We start from the raw sequence: 21,153 nt of genomic DNA, 5'->3' as shown, positions 1-21,153 counted from the left end.
TGCCTTGCTGTGCTTGTGTTTTTCTGGAGACACACCGCTTGAAAGCACACACAAGGGTGACTCCATAGGACCTTGCAAGGGAAAGGAGCCACCCTAGGGTATCAGGACCAGTGCTCAGGGGACCAGCTGATTCTGCAGGAAACTAGCACGTTTAAGCCTAATGGAGCAGCATCCATTGTTCGTGATTTCATCAGCAATTGAAATAACTTAAAAATCTTTTGGCTTTATTATCACTTTAACCTCTTGCCGTCCGCCCGTAGTTAAAAAACGGACGGACGGCACTGTGTGGAATCTTGACTATACGTAGTGAATATAAGTTTGCAGAAATGACTGTGTTAACAGTATTTAGAAGTTGATGGTTATGATGTGTTCACTGTCGAGAGCTGCTGAATGCATTGCATGTTGGTTAAGCAGTATAATAAACCTAATGTTATGCTTTTATAATACACAGCAGAATACCATGGATACACAGGAGGAAAGTGTTGTAGCTGAAGTGGCTGTTAATACTCAACAGAACAATGTCAACAGCTTTGATTGTAAATCGGAAGAAGCATCCGTAGCAGATGTAGATCCTGGTAAGGAAGGTTCATTGTCTGGATGTAGTGATGATGCCACTGAAGCACCTATGAATAATAACGATGGAACGCAGACCTCTTCCTCAGCAGCTGGAATCCCTAGGATTGAAGAAAAGCCTGGCTCCTGTCAGCCTTGTGAAGTACAGCCAGAAGAACAAATGGAACTGGGTGAAACTTTGCATTTTGAAAACCATACAGTGGCTATGCATAATGGAAATCCTGGGGAGTCTCCACATGTATCAGTCTGTATTCCACAAGCTTCTGGTAAAATTCTGTCTGTATCTCATGATGAATTGGAGGAAAGTTCTTCAGGAGACTCCTCTTCTGACAGGTAGGTTATTCTTCCAGAACTCTTACAAACAGTATATATCATGTGGTTTGGACCAGTTAGAAGACGGCACAACCTGTAATAGTTCAGTAAAATAACTTTTTAACCTCTGCACACCGGATGATTTTCATGCCCCTTTCCATGCCCTTATTTAGTAGTATGTTTTAAAAAAAACAATACTTTAAATATATTTTCATAAAAAGCAAAGAAATGGACAAACCTACCAAATATGTAACTTTTTTTTTAATGAAAACGGTTTCATACATTTTCACAAAATTTATTTTCTCCTATTTATCCCAAGTAGAGCTTCCCCCAGCATATGTAGGTTTTGTTAGATATCTTATATCTAACAAATATTAGATATTTGTCAGTAGGATGGCTGTCATTTACTGGGACCACGTTGATGTACAGCAGGGCCATTGCAAACAGATTAAATAATAAAAGATACAGCTGAGAAAAAAGTTTCTTCTACCCCTGGCAAGTGCAGGGATGCCTGATCTGTATGAAACTTTTGTGTACATAACATGCATCCTGACTGCATGTGTGCATGCAGGGGTGTGGAATTCCTACAGGCAGTTTCGTGCGCCGGCGACTAGTTTTTCTCTACATTTAGCCCGGCTGCGGGCAAGCAGCACGGCTAAATGTTGTGTGGGAGCCGTTTTGTACAAGTCATTTTAAACGGCTGTACAGCCGTCCAAAATCACTTGTAACTTTTACCGTGGTCTTCAGGGTCCCCCCTCTTGTGGGGGATCCGTGCCTACGGAAATTAGGTTAGAGAGCATGGAGCAGGGCAGAGAGCGCTTCTCTGCTATGCTCCGTGTGAATAGTGACACAGGAATGCAGCCTTCCTGTCACAGGAGAACAAGCACAGTGCTGTGCTAGAACTCCTGTGTTGGAGGTGACAGGGTCAATAAAGAGAACATATTTAATATAGTGAATAAGTTGCGCTTGATCTAAGTGAATGTGAATAGCAGAGTAAAGAATAAATCATAAACAACACATAAACATCTATATAAATGCCGTAATCTTCTATCTCATTGTGTAATCGATACGTCAGTGTGTAAATGTCCAAGAAATTATTGAGGCATGTGATATGTGGAACGTGTATTCATCCACCTCACAATATATCAATAAATATATGTGTGACAGACGCGCCGGGCTCACTTAATGTAGCTTGGAGTAATCTGTGACAAACAAACAAAAAAATAATAATACTTTTTTGTTTGTTTGTCACAGATTAGCCCATATTATAATTTTTGTTTGTCACAGATCGCGCCAGGCAGATTAAGCAGTTTCCCGCCGCAATAAGGCCTTGCAATTGCACATAATCGCGGTTGAAAACAGGGCACGATGCGCGTCGTGAAAAAAGGTACATGTACCTTTTTTCAGCGATTTACCGTGTGGATGTAACCCCATTAAAAACACGGTCACCCAAGTCTGCACCCGCCCCAAACGGTAAATTCACTTTCCCAAGTAATTTGGGAAAATGGAATTACCCTCACAAATCTGCTATACTTACCTTTCAGCGAACGGTCCCTCCTGTCCGCCAGTACAGTTGTACTATCTGTACCTATGCCATGTATTCTGAATTTCGCTCGCAAATTTCAAGCACTCGTTGGTCAGCGCAGTTACCTGACTGCACTGACCAATGAGAAGCTCTTCTTGGCACTGCTAAATAAAGTTTGGGTTAGATTTTTTTTTTCTATCCGGACAAGTAGATTTCCATAAGGGACAAGTAGATCGGGCCCCCGCTTAAGTCCTTGGACAAGTAGTTTTTTTTTTATTTGCACACCAGTGGCATGCGAGTAGTGAGGGTTGGGGGCCTATTCATTGTTGTTGTTTTATGCTGCTTTATTCATTTTTAAAACTGCTTTACTTGTATTTCTTTCTACTATTACCAAATGGCTGATATCCCCCTATGATGTAGTAATAATAGGTCCTCTTCATGGAGACATCAGGGGTCTATGTTGTCTTCCCTGCCACTTGTCCAGGCAGATCAGGCACAACGAGTTCCCAATTTGTTTGTATGCCCAGTCACTACCAGCCAGGTTTTGTCAGTTCTGACCTGGAAGTGCTCAGAGCTGAGTACTTTCGAGTTCAGTCTTAGCAGGTGGAGTTCAGGAATGGATCTTCCCTGATCTCCTCAGCCTGCTCTGCCATCCTTCGAACCCCTGCATCCTTCAGAAGTGCCATGCTCAGAGAAGGAAGGTGAGCCCAGGGAGCAAGAGAATAAAGGGTTCAGCCAGTTGTGTGTAGAAGTGATCCCAGTAGCTGCACAGCTACCCAAATCACCACTTCTACAGTGAAACTAACTATTTTTCTTACCCATCTCTCTACTGCCCAGCTATAACAAAGTTGTGGCAGTGAAAGGATAGGTATGAGGATCCTTTGATTGGTAACCAGTTAGAATGGTTATCTATCAAAAATTGGGGTCACACTGCAGCACTGTATACCCACCTCAGCACTGTACACCCACCCACCTTTCAGGGTGCTGCAGAAGGAGTACTTTAATTACCGTCTGACATGGTGAACATGCCGAGGGGATGGTAATTTGCGATTGGGTAGGCAAAACTGTTTAAGCCCTCGTTCACACCTGAACGTTTTGTAGCGCGTTCTGCGCTCGACGAACGCTCCACAAAACGCTCAAACATCTAAATCCCATTGTATTCAATGGGTCTGGTTCACACCTTGGCGTATTTCAGCCCGTCCCTAACGCGCTACAAAACGGCCCACGCCTGGAAAGGTACATGTACTACTTTGGGCCGTTTTGGTTGCGCGTTTCCATTGGGATACAGCCAAGTAGCCCTCGGAAACGCGCGTTTGTCGCGCAATGTTTTTTCCGCGAATCGTGGTAAAAAAACCGCGCGACAACTGCGCATATGCAATACGCCTAGGTGTGAACCAGGGCTAAGGCCTGTGTAATGGTATCAAATCTGCAACTAGTGACAAATTACCAACCACACAATGACAAAAACTTAACTTACCTTTTCCTCTTATGTCAGTCTTTCACTGCCCAAAGCAATTTGCTTTGTCATCTCCTCAAGAGATTTAGATGTTGCTGTGGTTTGTTTTGTTTCTAGCAAGGGAAAATGACGGTAGTATTTTGTTTGTTGTGCCATTGATCTGTCACCAGAGGTAGAATTGCTAGTATGACGTGGTCCTTGCTTTCAAAGTCTATTTGATCATGCAAGAACTGTGATAAAGTCGGAATGCCAAAACAGAAATGGAGAAGCAGGATGTTTGTATGGTGATAGGGTGCTTGTACTGTGAATATTCTGGCCATTTGTTTACTTGGGGTTTATCCAGCCCTCCTGTAATGGTTGGTTTGTTTTTTATTTAGAAGAAGTATTGGAAGAGTAAAATATATACCCTTTCCAATATCTGGAGCTGGCATGGGATGCTGCAGCTGTCACACCCACCGACTCTATAGTAAAAACTTAGCATTGTGTGACCGCTAGGCTCACGGTCTCCTTCCTGCAGAGAGCGGTAACTGTCAGCCACCCCTCCTCGCAGGAATTCCCTCTCTGTCTCCCCAAAGAGCGATGGAGGAACAGATAGGGGAGGGGGCGGGCGCGGGCACAGCTGGCTCTGGCTCTAGAGAGGCAGCTAGCTGGATCCCAGTGCAGTGTGGTTTTTTGCTGTCGGCATATAGTGGGCAGTAGTCTGCTATATGGTGCATTTGGGTCGCAGGAATACGTTAAGACATGTACTCCTGTGACCCAAAAGAGAAGTTAAAGCCAAAAAAAGTTTGCTTTACTTCTTTTTATAAGTAGTTCAAGCTAATGCAATCTTGCACTGCTGCCACAGAATTTCACATAATAGGAAAGGAGAATTTTTATGATGTCCTAGTATCAAGATCAACAAAGTAAATATTTCCATACCTCTGTTGCACTTGCATATTTTTTGTGACCAAGGTCATAATCATGTGAAAGAATAAAAGAGCACAACATGGTTGACATTTCATGGGTGGTTTGTTACTGTATATATAGAACAATCATTTTTAGCACAGCAGTGAAATAAGTTCTGCGGTATAACATTTCCTACGCTTCAATGACGCTGTTGTGATATCCGGCCTTTGCAAAACATTTTGGAGTGGGGTTTGCATTTGACTTGGTAGAGTGACATACAATGAAAATACAAAATCTGCTTTCAGAATAGATCACTCCATCACATGCAAATGCCAGTTCATTTGCCAGTGAATCCTTCTGGATTAATGGGGCTGCCGACCAGCTGTATGTGTGCAGTAGCTTTTGGTAGTGTTAGATCTGTTGCTTATGGACACTGTGGTCTGTGTGCTAATGTAACAGTGTTCTGGATCAGCATGTCCCAACCTTTTTCCAGTCACAACACCCTTTAAAAGTATGCACATTCTCGAGGCACCCAGTCTAAATATTGTAAATATAAAAAAAATGACGTGGTCCCTCCATAATCCATACGAAACCCTTTATACGAGAGAAGGGTCTGGTATGGATGGGGAACCCCAAGCAAAAACACACAAAAAAAAGTGGGATTTCCCCCTTCACATCAGCATCCCCTTAATGTCACAGCCCCCTTTTGACATCAGAGTCCTCCTCTTTCACATCAGGAGCCTTCTTCACATCAGAGGCATGACTTTGTGTGAAAAGTCAGAAGCCAGAAGGCACACCAGGGTGGCATGACACCCTGGTCGAGAGAGGCAGTTCTGGATTGTCTGTTTCACTTGCAGTAACAAAACCTACAATATGTGTTGATGAGGGATGCACCGATATATCGGCCGCCGAAACATATCGGCCGAAATTGGCACTTTTGGCATAATGGCGAAAGTGCTATTTTCCTGCCGATACAGCGGCGCATCCCTGTTTTTTTACAGCGGCGCAAGTGTGAGCCTGCTGAACGCTGCAGGAGGAGAGCGCTGTGAGCCGCCGTTGTCTCTCCTCCCACACCGCTCAGCCGCCTATCACAGTGCAGCAGAGCGGTGTGTGGGCGGAGACAGGCTGCGCTGTCACAGGAGGCTGAGTTCTCCTCCCTGCTCCGCTCACTCAGCCTCCTGTGACAGCGTGTCAGAGAGGAGACCAGGAACAAACACTCAGCGATCAGTGATTGCTGAGTGTCTAGATAATTGAGGACATGGTATAGTTACTGTATCCCCAATTATGAATGAATGGGAAGTGATCTACTTCCCCTCCTGTTCATTCATAGTAAACATACAATGTTCTCATGTTATCAATGAACAGGAACACTCATAGAGGATTCATGTTCATTTATAACAGGGGACTTTGTGCCCTAAATCTCTTTTTCTATTTTAAAAAGGAAATATCGGGAGTCTGTTTAGACCCCTAACATTTCCCCCGAAGCCCCTAAAAGGAATGTAAAAAAAAAAATATTTAATAAAAAATGAATGAATTAATAAATAAATATTAAAAAAATTAAAGTTTATAAAAAAAAATATATATATTTTAAAACATTTGAAAAAATTAAAAAAAAAATCGGTTTCGGCCTGAATTTTTTTTTTTTTATTTCGGTTTAGAAATTTCCATTTCGGTGCACCTCCTAGTGTTGATACTTTTAGTTTGCAGCTCTGTACTTTATAAATCCTGATAAAGCAAGCGTCAGCAAGATTTTTACTAGAACGAGAACAGGAAAAAATATTAAGAAATATGTGGGATATCAAGAAAGTATCACTTATCATATAGCCCCCTATATTCTGTATAGCAGTGTTATAAAACCAAAGTATATGCTAATACATCAAACATATAGAAATATTTCCTCCTTATTCATACAATTCATATATATTTGTGTTTTGCTGTAAGAAATGTTTAACGTCGACTCTGACAGGTGTGGAAAAATTAATGAAGCCACCCTATTCAAACCCACTACTTAGAAGGATATTTTAATGAGCAAGTAAAGCTGAACATTCATTGGCATCAGCATAAAATGTGGGCATGTGGAATAATTGGCTAAGATTTTTTTTTTTTTCTTTTACTCTGTGCTTGCATTTTCCATATTCCATTTGAATACTGCTGCCCATGAACTGTGAAATCTAGTGAGTCTTGTTACTTTCTTGGTGTCACTAAACCTAATTAAGTTATGGACTATGATTTTATATATAGGGCTGCAGCTAACGATTATTTTCAAAATCGATTAGTTAGCCGATTTATTAAGTTCAATTTAATATGATAAAAATAAAATGGCTCCAGTGATTGACTACTAGTTTGTATTGAGACTGTAGTCCATCACGGGAGCAAGCTTGGAGCGGTGGAAGTAAAAAAAGTGTGGTGTGCAATATAGTACATTATACAGCGGCGCAATGCAGAATACCAGCAGCTATAGAGGAATACAGCAAATTGCAGCAATGGTACATAATGCTATAATGTACTATTACTGGGATTTGTAGTCCTCTCTAGCTGGTGTTATTCTGCGTTGCACTGTATAATTGATTATTGCTGGGATTTGTAGTCCTATATAGCTGGTGGTATTCTGCATTGCGCTGTATAATGATAATACGGCGCAATGCAAAATACCACGAGCTATATAGGAATACAACAAATGCCAGCAATAGTACATTATACATAGTGTATTGCTGGGATTTGTAGTCCTCTATAGCTGATGGTACATATACAGCACCATCAGCTATAGAGGACTACAAATCCCACTACCCCAGCAATATATTAATACAGCACCATGTGGGGGGCGGCGGGGGAGTGCAGGCTTACCTGAGCAGATTGTGGGCCTGTCTGGCAGCTGCCTTCCTGTGCTGCTCATCAGTTTAGTATTATCATTATCAGTGATTAATGGCTCTAAAATTATTGCTCTCACTCCGACGTTTGCGGCGATATTTAACATGTGCGGCACAATAGTCGCAATTTTCGTTTTCGACCCCTAATATCACCTAGGAACCCCCAGAGAAGCTGATGAAGCAGAGATCGGCTTCATCAGCTTCTCCAGCTGGAGAGTGACACTGAATGCAGGAAGAGATGTAATCTACATCACTTCCTGCATTCGGGGACTGAGAGGAGATCAAAGGGAGTTCGTATACTGAACTCCCTTTTATCTCCTGTCACAGAGCCGTGCCGCATCGGGCACAGCGGATCTCGGGACCGGCAACGGCAGTTGGAGCTGTGATTACAGCGGCTCCACAATGTACATTCAGCTCTGCTTGTCCGGAGCCAGGCTGAATGTACTTTAAAACTACTCGCCCGGCGCCTGAAACTGCATGTCCCGGGCGTCGGGCGATAGGAATTCCACACCCCTGATGTCCATTGTAACAGGCAGGAGCAAATGATTCTTGGATTTGAAGTGTGAGGAGAGCATTGTATGTGATAGCAATACAGTCATGTGAAAAACAAAGTACTGTACACACTCTTTGAATTCTGTGGTTTTTAACTATCAGGGCCCTTACTGCATCCATAGGAATTAAGAGGCTAAGTAGCAGCCAGGTGCTGCTCATCGGATGCCCTTAAACATACAAATGGCGGTAGAGAACAGACCTTCAGAGGTGTACTCGCACATACAATTCCATTTATTGATTCATAATTAAAAATGACATTTTCATACCCAAAAGTCTCCGTATTGTATGGTTAAAACTGGGGATACACGGATGCCAATATCAGTATCCGTGCTGATTCCGAGTATTTGGGCGATACTCATCCCGATAGCGTAACTTCCGGTATCTGGAAGCCAGGCGGCGAGTCACATTACACCCTGCCCGGCTTCCTGACTGACCGAGAAGCCGGCTCCATGCTTCCTCATCACCTGGTGATAAGGGAGCATGGAGCTGGCTTCCGGCTAATCAGGAAGTCAGGCAGCGAGTCATTACACACCGCCTAGCTTCCTTAGGCTGGGTTCACACGCGTATTTTTTCAGCTCGTTTTTCAGCTAGTCTTTTAGCACATTTTTCCGTTCAGTGAAACGCGCGTTTCACTGGCGGTATGAATTTTTTTTTTGTTTTTCCTTTTTATTTTCTCCTATAAAAAAAAAAAATATACACACACACATATATTTTTGAAAAAACTACTTGTCCAAGGACTAAAGCGGGGGCCAAATCTACTTGTCCCTCATGACAATCTACTTGTCCTGATACAAAAAAAATTATTTTAACCAAAACCGTATTTACCAGTTCACATCGCAGCGTTCAGGTCCAGAGCATTTGAAGGAAGAGGCTGACACCTCTCTGGGTTTCTCCCTTTCAGAAGAGATCTCTCTGACTGTCAAGACAGAACTTTCTTTTGTCATTGATAACAAAATGACAAAAATCATTCCTACTCAAATATAAAGTCACATATGTGGGTACCACTTTCCCAAACTGAGCAACATATCTAAAAAGTCTTGAAATGGAACAGGTATTTAAATACACTTTTTTTCACACTGTACAATAAACTTAAAGGAGAACTATGAGGTGAGTGCTTTTCACTCACCTCATAGTTCTAGCCGACCTGTGACAATGAGACTGTCACAGGTCAGCTCAGTAGATCGGGAGGTGAGCGAACACATACCGGCGTTCGCTCACCTCTCGATCCTGTCACGGCTCTCTGCCGTGACAGGGGAGGGGCTGGATTCCCCCCTCCCCGCTCCGATCCGCCAGCGCTGACTGGCGGAATGGGAGGGGGTGGGTACAGCTGGCTCTGCCTCTAGATAGGCAGAGCTAGCTGTCAGTCACGCAGCTGGGCGGATCCCGGCATAATTGTCGGGATCCGCTGCAGCTGCGGCGTCTCGGTATACCGCGAGCAGCAGCTCGCGGTATACTGCAGCGTCTCAGTATACCGCAAGCTACAACTCGCGGTATACCGAGCCTAGGGTGACGGGAGGACGCTAGTTTGTGTCCTCCCGTTACCCTAAGGAGAACTATGGGGAAAAGCCTTAACCCCATAGTTCTCCTCCTTTAAACATACAGCCCGGGCCTACCTCCGTTAGTGCATCTGCCTTCATGTCTATTATTGAGCATGGCACACTGATCCAAGATTTCACCTTTGTGTTTTAGTTCTCATTGGAATACCAGTGTGGTGTAGTCCAGACACTCCCTCCCATCCCTCTTGCTGAGTGTCCATACCTTGGTACGGACAAGGACAGCTGGAGTCAGCAGGAGCAGAGCATTGCACCCACGATCCACTGATTACCACATCAACTTATATCAATCCCAAAAACTGTTTTCCAGTCTATAAATGTCCTTTAATGGCAAAGTGTGCATGTCCTTTAACAGCAAGCAATCATCAATCCACATACTCCAATAGACAATTTGTATGGTTACTGAAAAACTTGGAGAATGAAGTAGAGGTTGACGTAGTTACAGAATCATCCCACATTAGTTGACATTCCCAATTCAGCAAGAAATTGGCTCTAGCAAGCAGAGCACAGATACACAACATTGGTAGCAGACAAACATATGTAACACTGCACAAGAGAGATTGAGTGACCTGTCTTTTAAAACAGCAAGGTCCCAGAGAACTTGGCAGGAGGAGAGAGAGTAATAAGGTAAAACTTTAGCTAACATGGCCAAGTGTCTGTACTTAAGTCTCCAAAGCCATTTGGAGTCCAGTCCAGTCAATAAAACAATTTTATGCATTTGCATTCACCAACATCTGTTGTATAAAAATACAGACCATGGTGATAATATAATCCAAGTCTTTTAAACGTAAATACGTGGCAATAGGAAGGTGCTGTATTGTTTACATTTCTAACATTTAATTTTACCATTTTGATAGTTTATGCAAAGAAGCTGATTCACAAATGGCATAGACCAGTGGTTCTCAACTCGTGGGTCGCGACCCAAAAGTGGGTCGCGACACCCTCTGCAGTGGGTCGTTTAATACCAGCAAACCCCACTTGTATAACCCTCTATATATTCAAACTCCTGAATTTCCAGAGACCTTGCTTAGCCAAAATAAGCTCATTTGCAGCACGATAACCCAGAGTTTCCCAAAGAGCACTGCTGCGTGCCTCTTAAGGATTGACTGGTGGGCCTGCCTCCGGTGCAAGCATAGTGTGAAGCCGGTGGCCATCTTGCTACCCCCCAGCTACTGGGCTCTATAGTTAAAACAATGCTCGGAGCGGTGGCCATATTGGTACCCCTGAGGCACAAATGGCTACATGCAGGGGGCTGTGGGAAGAATAGCATGCATCCTTTTTTTTTTTTTTAACAATTTTTATTTTAATTAGCTGACGAGAAAGAAATACACAAAATACAGAGGACATTGCCATTGGTGCAGTATGCGTAATAAACAAGCATAAGGAACCCTTAGTTGTAATAACATCATATTGCTAAAAGGCATATGTGTCCAATCCTGATGAAGACACTTACGTCCTTACATGCAATATACAGAAATGAAAACATGTAATTTATAGACAACGCTGATGTATATAGTTTCATTGTACATAGCCAATAGTAAATGCAAAGGTTCGTTCATGGACAAGGAAGTTCGCAAAACACGGCTTATATTCCAAACCTTATGTGAATAAAAAGACAAAGGAAAGAAGTCGGAAAGTAAATGGAAAAGGCAGGGAAGAAACGTTAGTAGTAACTAGAAACCAACTCCGCCACAGGTCTCCATAGGTTGGCCTGTAGCACATCCTAATCCTAATAGGTTGGACTTGATGGACTAATGTCTTTATTCAACCTCAAATACTATGTAACTATGTTAATATTATTCAATGGAGTCAGCATTGTCCATCTCATCCCATGCTTCCCAGACTTTGTTATAGGAGGGCAAGGTGTTATTCAGTCGAGCAGTCAGGTATTCCATTTTTTGGATGTCTTTAATTCTGGCATAGAGATCCATGTCTGAGGGAGGAATACTGCGCCTCCAATGTAGGGCAATGAGGCAGCGTGCAGCTGTCAACACATGAGTCGCCAATTATTTCTCGCATTTATGGGGTCCAGCCAAGGGAAGCAAATAATTCAAGGGGGATTTTACAATGCAAAAGACCCTCCAGAAGAGCCTGGACCCTCCTCCAGAAAGGCTTGAGTCTACTACATTGCCAGGAGATATGATAGAGGGATCCGGTCTGGGACAGACATCGCCAACATAGCGATGAGATGTTAGGATTATGGCTATGAAGGAATTCGGGAGTATGGTACCAGTGATAATGTACCTTATACTGATTTTCCTTGTAGATGGAGGACTGTGATACAGATCTCCATATACTTTCCCATTTGAATCTGTGTGATTCCTCACTTAACGACCGAGTTCCGTTCCTACGACCAGGTCGTTAAACGAATTGGTCGTTAAGTGAGGAACTCTATACAGTACTGTACTGCATTAGTACAGTACTGTATAGTGTTGCAGATGTACAGTACCGAACAGTGTACTGTACATCGGGCAATAAAATACTTACCGGGACCCGCAGTGAAGAACGGAGGACATCACTTCCGGCGACACGTCGCGCTGACGCTGACGCGCAAGGTCGGAGGTCGATCGGCGGTCCGTCGTAAGTGCGAGTGGTCGCAAAGCAGGTAAGTCGGAAAACGAGGAATGTCTGTAGTGCGTTTCCTGCAAAAATATGATGTCGGCTTTAGATGCCTTAAATTCTCTCAAGGCTAGGCTACGTTTAGTTGGAGTTGAGTCCCTTGACATTGAGGGAGAGCAATTTATAGTCTGAAAAGGTGGCCATGGGCAATTATAGGAGAACATGGTGGAGAATGTGTAGTAATACCCATAAAGGAAGGGAAGTACTCACCCAGGGAAGGATGCATTCCGAACAGACGGGCCCACCAAATGGAGCAGTCAAAAACGAGGTCGGTAAACAGCAGAACATGAGAGAAAGAGAGAAGAGAAAGAGAGAATAAAAGCCACTGAAACATAAAATAAAAAAAAAAACATTATTTGAAAACCTTAAAACTAAAGGATTCAAACAATAGCAAAAACAGTATATTATATAACCAATTATCTGGGAAATGGTCATATGGGTATATAAGGAGGAGCAGGTGTGGGGGGATGACAGCTGCCGATAGACAGGCACGATCTAAGAATCAAGTTGCTGGAAGACTGCTCAGGTATGCCTGCACCTTCCCCACACATGGTGCTCTATAATGTATTGCTGGGATTTGTATTCCTCTATAGCAGGGCTCAAAATTTCCACTCGCCCCCTCGCAATTGGCGAGTGAAAATTGCGTGGGGGCGAGTGGAAATCCAGTATTTTATTTTGTATCCGATTAATCGTACTTAATAATCGGCTAACTAATTGATTTTGAAAATAATCGTTAGCTGCAGCTCTAATGTATATTAGCAAATATGACCTATAGTACATAGATATATAAATAGATATAGATAGTCATTTTGTACATGGATTACAGCACTCGCCGTAACTTGCTGCATTAATCTTCAGCATGGGGCAAGATTTTATGACGTGTTTCACACTAATTATCACATCAGAGTGATGCATTTCATGCCAAACATAGCTTATTCAGTGCTGCTTAATGCACTCTGCTAAAGTACAATACATTATTTATGCAGCAACATTGTAGTCAATGTTTCAGAGAGGACTATGCTTACACAGTGGGATGCTCAACCTCCACCTGGATATTTGCGGCGGGCAAGAATGGCACCACCTAGAGCAGAAACCTACCTCTTTGCTTATTCCTGAACCTCGTTTTGTTTAAGAAGAGAAAGATTTGGGTCCAAAAATGAAACATGCAAATTCAAAGGTGAAGGGGGGGTGATGCACTGCTAGATCTGTTTTGGACAGGTGTGATTTCATTGTACTTTTTAATATTTTAATATGCATCTTTAATCATTTTGTTGGTCCCCTTTAAGTGAAATATCTTCTTTTCATGTTAGAAAGAAAAACTACCTATTAAGTTAATGAGGAAAAAAATCAAACACATTTTTTAATTATAATTGTCACACCTATTGTGTTATTTATCACCACATTCTCTGTCTTTATTAACTTTCCACAGTAAAAGGTGTTGGAAAATTTGTGAATATCTGCATGACATTATCAACCAATAAAATTCAACAGGATTGTACTTTTATACCTTGCCCTAGTATAATTTGACCTTTTAATTATGTTTATCACTGTTACTTGTTAGTAGGAGCCAGATTCATGTTGTGATCAGTTTTAAGTAATCTCATTTATTCTTAGCAGTGTTGTATTATGTAGCCCATTTATAGCAATACATTTTTTTCAAGAGCCCTGATGGATATAAGCTAATTTATTCACTAATATTTGCTTGTACTGTATATAGTCAAACGGCTTACTGTATAGATAAAATAAACACTATATTAGGGATGCACCGATATATATCAGCCGCAAAAACCTATTGGCCGAAAATGGCACTTTTGGCAAAATGCCGAAAGTAAAAATTTTCTGCCGAAAAAGCTGTGTATCTGCTTTGTCTCCTCCCCGCTGCGCGCTGCTCTGTGTCCCAGCGGGGAGAAGAGAAACTGTCACACGAGGCCGAGCGCTGCGGGAGGTGAGTAGCTGGCTTTTTCAATTATGAATGAATGGGAAGTGATCTACATCACCACCTGTTCATTCATGATTGTGGATATAGTAAACGTGCTCTGTCCAAATGCTCAAAATGAACAGGAACACTCAGTATAGAGGCTTCCTGTTCATTTATAACAGGGGATGCAGAAAAGAGATTGATGACTCTGTGTTCTCAATCTCTTTTTCTTCTTTAAAAGGGAAATATCAAGGGTCTAGACCCCTGATAGTTCCCAGAAGCACCTAAAAGTAAAAAAATATTAAATAGTTAATAAATAAAATATAAAGCAAATTAAAAGTTTATAAAAAATAAAATTTAGTTTTAAGGAGTTAGAAGAAAAACGGCATTTTTTTCTCATCGGTTTAAAAATGTTCATTCCGGTGCACCTCTAATTTATATTCTTATTTCCAAAAATCTGCTTATGTAAAGTACACCTATCATGAGGGACATTTCTGTGCCTCTTTTGTTGCACTCTTGTTTAACCCTTTTGCTGCCAGAGACATTTTCTGCTTTTTTTTTTTGCACACATGTTAAAATCCACATTTTAGGCCTGAGAATTACTTCCTGAATATTTCCTGAAAGCCGGGACCCTGTAGAATAAAATGGCGGCAGTTTCATATTTTTATGTATGCATGTTAGCATAACTTAAAGGGTTTCTAAACCCTCCGTTTTTTTCCTATATCTACTGCCAGCAAGCAGTAGATATAGGCAAAAACTTTAGCAGCGGTTTAAACTTACCCCGTTTCCGCCGCATGCTCCCGCCCGAGAATCCGAAACTGCTCGGGCGGCCGCAAAGCATCCTGGGGCTGGCGCATGCGCAGTTTGGATTTTCGGCCGGGAGACGAGCAGAGACGCAAGGTAAGTCTATGGACGCTTTCACCCGCATGCAGACACCATGGGAACGGAAGTGCTAGCAAGGACAGAGGAGTCAGCGCTGGATCGGAGAGCCGACGCACCTCTGGAGGGACAGATGAAAATATCAGGAAAGCAGAGGAAGATCGGATTAAGAGACATCATTTAAGGTAAGTTCTGACATTAACATTAGGGGGAGGGAAATTTTTTTTTTACTTTAATGTCACTAAGTAAAAAATACTGAAACATACCCTATGTAATGGCACTTTAGTTATGACAGGTGCACTTAAAGGTGCACTTTAAGGAGACATTAGGGGTTAGTCCCCTGGGCACACATTTAACGGCCCCTGGAAGCAATTAGGTGGCCACCCAAATTGCTTCCAGTGTAAAGCTGACAGTCCGCTTTACTCAAGGTAAACGGACTCACGGTATGTTTACAGGGGCACGCTGCTGCTGATGTATGGTATATGTGAGTGGCAGCAAAAGGGGTTAAGATCTCTGTGGCATTGAGGCCAGACAAGGGCAACAGTCATCTTCTGGGGAAGGTCAACAATGGCAATATATTTATTCCTCAGTTATACAAGACAAACTAGGATCTCTCACAGACAGGCCAAAGCAGCAGCTTGGATCATGGATCTGAATTTTAGGGAAGGGAGCATTTTCAGCAGGATTTTGTGGGCTCTGCAGTAGCAGGGAGCTGGGAGGCTGCCTCTCTAAGATGGACATGCATGACAAACGCATTGTTTTGGTTAGTGGTTAATATTTGCAGCTAACTTTGTGTGCCACTAAAGAAGGTCCCAGCGGGGTGCCAGTTGGAGAGCTTGGGTTTAGAAATTTGCAATCCGATAGTTTATATCCAGCTTGAGACGAGCTAAGTAGTGTTCACTCCAGCCATAGGCAACCACTTTGCCCAAATGCTTTTAAAATGGCTCCCCCCGTGAATGCTCCCCCCGTGAATACACCAATTTTTCATATTTAGGATTCATGTCCTATAGCTGGGAAAGACAGTCTTGCTTTTTCTTTTTCTCATAAATAATTTCTGTTCCAGAAATGGATAAATGGATGGATATATATATATATATATATACACTTCTTGTATATCATCATGCATGTGTCCCCGATTGCACCACATAGGCTCCGGTGGTACCTACAAAGATCTTGTTGTGCATAGAGGCTACTTTAGACCACTATCTATGAAAGTTAGACAATATCTTTGCCAAACCGTAAATAAAATGTGCAATGAAATGTTAAATGACATACTTCTACTAGGAAAATTGCACACTTGGGGAAAAAAAGTATATGCATATTGCTTGATTTTCACACCTATGCTACTTATAAAATGCCCCACAGTGTTTGTGTATTAGGTATGAGGTTTATCTTCATGTAACTTTATTTTATAATGGTCCTGTTGGCTTACTAGTTACCTTCTTCTTTGTAGTGAATCAGATTCATCTTCTTCCACATCATCTTCGTCATCCTCCACTTCCCTGTTTATAATGCTTAGAGCGGACGAGGAGGAACCTCTGGAAAACAGCGAAGCACCTTTGAAAACTAAAGATGAGCTTCTTTTAGAGGTAGGCAGCAGTTTTTTTCAACCTATTATTTTTTGTTATGCACTGAATACAGTGAGTGCTGATTTTGTTTTACATTTGGTGATCATACATATTTACATACTTTCCTAATTTCCCCATTCCAAATTCAAATTGATTTTTGTTACCTGCTAAACTGTCTGACGCTAGATCAGTCTGTTGCTTCCTCGCTATTTTTATGCGTTGGTTGCCTCAATGTTTCCTTTTCTACTGTGCAACTGCTTTTTTCCATTCTTAATATAAAGGGGAGCAGAAGACTTGTATAAATGCTCCATAGAAATAGCTGACTTGCTCCTGCTTTAAGAGTAAGAGAAGGCTCTGTCTCAAAAAAAAACATGATATAAAATGAATGATGCTATGCTATTTTATGACCAAGTAATTGTCAGTCAAACTATCACAACTCTGAAAAATGACTTGGAAAGGAAGGGGGTCTAACATGCTGGTATTAAGGTGGTTGAAAGAGACTTGTCATGACTCTTGGGAGGCTGTTCACTGAGGCGTACACTGATGAGTAATCCTCAGATATATAGGGTCTGGTGTTTTTCTTACGCTAAGACCAAGGCCCTCAAAATGTATGTAGATTACTGGAGTGCATCTGGTAAGGGGCATAAAAAAAAATTCCCAAATATTTTAACTCCGTCAGGCAGCATAGCGGTTAGTGCTTCTGCCTTGCAACACTGGTGTCCTTGGTTCCCGGCCAGGTCACTACCTGCAAGGAGTTTGCATGTTCTCCCTGTGCTTGCGTGGGTTTCCTCTGGGTACTCTGGTTTCCTTCCACACTCCAAAGACATGTTGGTAGGTTAAATGACTCCTGTCTAAATTGGCCCTCGTGTGTATGCATGTGAGATAGGGACCTTTAAATTGTAATCTCCCTGAGGACAGGGACTAATGTGAATGTGCACAGCTTCCCGGCCAATCAAGAAGTCGCACCTCCCGGCTTTCTGATTGGTCATGAAGCCAGGCTTCCTAGACAATCGCAAAGCTGGGAGGCGGGTCATGATGTCAAGGATGAGTCGCAGTGTTGCGAAGGAAGTGAAGCCGGTGTTCTTTTGATAACGCAGCAGATATATAAAAAATTTTAACACTCCTGCAGTTACTGTTTGTGAATCACCCACAGCCCCCCTCCACGCGGTACTCGCAAAGTCCGATAAAAGTGACGTTTGAGACCGATCAGCTGTTTGGATCTGCACGTGCTCAGATCTGCCATGGAACAACCGACAAAGGGTTAGAACATTCCACCGCCAAAAAACTGGGCAGGATTACGTTGGAATGTGTGACCACATCACCGGTCACACATTCCAACGTAGTCACAAACTTTGATAGAACATCGCAAAAAAATATCGGCACTTGATACTGAAGAAACAGTATCTGTGCATCTCTAATATGTTATATATTCCCATTTAAATATCGCTGCTTACTTTTGTTAAAAATTCTATAACAATCTTAAGCTGGCCATAGATGGCTGAAATTTCACTTAAATCCTACTGTATTTGGTTTAATTTTGAGCCTGGAGTTGCCCAGAAAGCACCACACAGCTTGACATTGGTCAATTTAAAAATATGACTGAACCGGGTGGATTATAATTAGCTGAACAGTGACTGCATTTATCAGATTTATTCACTGTTTGGCAGCACCAATGTATTCAGGTAACCATGAGTGCCGTGGCTGTTAGGGAAAATAGCCAGCATCCATCCGCACTTTTTAGCCCTGTATATAGCCAGCATTACCTGGCTTTCCCTTTCTGTGTGTTGCTGAGGATAGGACTGGAGGCCGGGGCATGTTTACCATAATTAATCTAGTCTTCCCTATGCTTATCTTCTGTATCAGTTGTACACACAGTCTGTCCTAACAAAAGGTTAAAGATATCAAGGTCTGTGTGAAACAGCAAGCAGTGGGCAGAGGAGGGACTTGAAGGAGAAAGTTTTCCAGATGCAGTGGAGGAACGGGGCGACAGCGGGGGCGTGGCTGAGGCGGAACGGGCTAGGCCAGAGGAATAACAGCCCGGGCCAGAGGAGACGGCATGGGGGACAGCAGTCACGGCAGTCTCTCCTGCCCTCTGGTGTGGGCTGCAGCGGTCTGTGTCCCCACTGCCCCTGCCGATATAGGCGGGGATTGAAAGGGGCACTGACTGCTGCAGCCAGCACCAGCGGGGAGGAGAAAGAAGGACAGAGTGGCATCAACTAATCGTAAAGAAACTAATCGATGATGAGAATCGTTACCAACAATTCTCATTATCGATTATAATCAATGTAATTGATTAGTTGTTCCAACTCTAATGCAGTTTTATTCTGAAGTAAGATTTGTTTGTAACACTCCATTTGTTTAAATTAAGGATGGTATAATCGGCCAATTAATCGATTATGAAAATAATCATTAGTTCCAGCCCTAATACCAAGATCACGCCTGCTGCAGTTGGTTTCAACTGTTTAGAACCAGATATTTTTATTTTATTTTTTACGTATCTCCGTACATACTGTGAGTGCAGGGCATCATGGTCACCATGGCACCCTTTTTAAAGAAAAGGATCATGTGCATCACGTGACCTGAAGACATCTAAAACGGGCAAGTTCCCATTTTAATAATGGGAAAAAGTTCAGTGGTGTGCTTGGAGTTGGGCTTTAGATATGTTGTCTAAACCAGATGGTAAAACCCCAGCTAGAGTCTCTTTAGTTTGAGTTGTTGCACAACAAAATAGAAATACATCCTAAGGTTGGTTAAAACTTATGCAAGCACTTTATTACTTTACGCTGCGTTTGTCATATCTCATTAAGCATTTATTACACTGAGTGTGCAGTACTGAAGTCAAAGCAAAACCAGTGTTATTGTATACTTGGTTTACATTAGGAATTAAAACTCCAGGCTATAGAATTAGAAGTGATTATAAACCATCTGTTTTCTCATTGATTGAAATGCTGGCAATGTCAGAAATCATTTCAGACTTTGCTCATTTCTTAAATACCCAGCAGCTATGCATTTTGACATCCTTATTATGAAAGTGACATTTTCTTCTGTAACCTCTCCCAATCAATGTCTGTCTAAACAAGGAGCAGGTGCTGCTGTTAAGACGTTATGAGAATTTCTACATCGAATGGAAATGTACAACATTGTTTTTCCCTGTTAAACTTCTATCACCTTATGCTGGGCAATCATTTTATAATTAATTTTTACCTTCAAAAATGCAAAATCTATTCACAAAAGATCTAGTGAAAGACTGCTTAAAATGTAGATTTTTAATGTGCTTTCAATAAAGAGAAAAATATGCCTTTAAAATTTAGGCCTCATTCACACTGCCGCACGTATGCGTATGTGCGTATTGTACCATATGCAACCTATGCAAATAAATGGCTCCATACACACAGCCGCGTATAGAGCCGTATATATGCGCAAAAACAGAATGGAACAGAGATGCATCCAGGCAGCGTATTTATGCGCGTACATGCATACAGCACATTAAAAATTCCATTACGAGTGATGCATTCTGGGATTGCATATAGTGCACGCATATATGCTCGTATATACGCAATATTCAATTTTGCTTGCGTTGTGTGTGAATGAGGCCTTACCATCAGTTTACATATCCCTAGCTCAATTTGTAAACATTTAGCAATTTTTGCTGCACCAACATCCCAAGATGAATGCAGCATATTATCAGAAAATACTGGAGGAAAATGTTGCATTCTTCAGCCTGGATGCTGCACATCGGGTGGACTTTCCTACATTAGTCTGACATATACGGCAAAGTTGACCCTTCAGTGAAGGTTCTGGAGTGGCCATCACAGACACCTGACTATAGCATCATTAGGGCCACTTTGGGGAGATTTAACCACTTCCCGTCAGCCTAACATACAGAAACGGCCGGACGGGAGCCTTCTGGATGCGGGTGGGCATCTTTAGACGTCCTTCGTGTGCACGAGTGGGAATCCGCCAGAATTTTAAACAGCTTGCGATGGCCGTTTACATACAAGCGGTCCGGCACCTGTAAAGACGCCCGATTGCTTGTATGCTGCATGTCTCTGTGCGCCCCCTCCGTACACGACCTCCCTCCGCTCTCCTCCCCGGTCTTTGAATGCAGCAAGTGATGTTTACTACATCACTTCCACATTCCTCTGTCACTCTCCGGTACAGAAACAGGAGAGAAGCTGATGAAGCAGATCTGTGATTCATCAGCTTCTCTGGGCGTCCCTAGGTGACATTAGGGGTCTTAGAGACCCCTGATTTCTCCATAAAGGGGACCTGTCACTGTAATTTGATATCACGTAGGGGGATTCTTATCCCCCTATGTGATAATAAAGTAATAAAGTTTAGTGTAAAAATAAAAAAAAATTGGTCACAAATTAACCCCTTCGTGACTGACGACGTACAGTGTACGTCGCCAGCATCGGGGCTGTTTAAACAGACTCCCGGCGGCAA

General features: G+C 42.4%; 1 protein-coding gene across 2 annotated transcripts in view; it reads left to right on the top strand.

The window, feature by feature from the left end:
• Positions 1-455: 455 nt before the first annotated feature.
• The window catches only part of NAF1 (nuclear assembly factor 1 ribonucleoprotein), a 61,455-nt gene continuing 40,757 nt past the window's right edge, over positions 456-21,153 (top strand). For both annotated transcript variants that reach the window (XM_018563911.1, XM_018563910.1), the window contains exons 1-2: positions 456-906; positions 16,593-16,728. In XM_018563911.1, coding sequence (XP_018419413.1) covers positions 461-906; positions 16,593-16,728 — 582 coding nt within the window. In that variant the 5' untranslated portion in view covers positions 456-460. The remainder of the gene's footprint in view (positions 907-16,592; positions 16,729-21,153) is intronic.

Source organism: Nanorana parkeri, unplaced genomic scaffold (genome assembly GCF_000935625.1).
Source record: "Nanorana parkeri isolate BGI_ZX_2015 unplaced genomic scaffold, ASM93562v1 scaffold710, whole genome shotgun sequence".
Lineage (NCBI taxonomy): Eukaryota > Metazoa > Chordata > Amphibia > Anura > Dicroglossidae > Nanorana > Nanorana parkeri.
The sequence above is the reverse complement of the archived record's forward strand: the minus strand, read 5'-3'. Positions and strand labels throughout refer to the sequence as shown.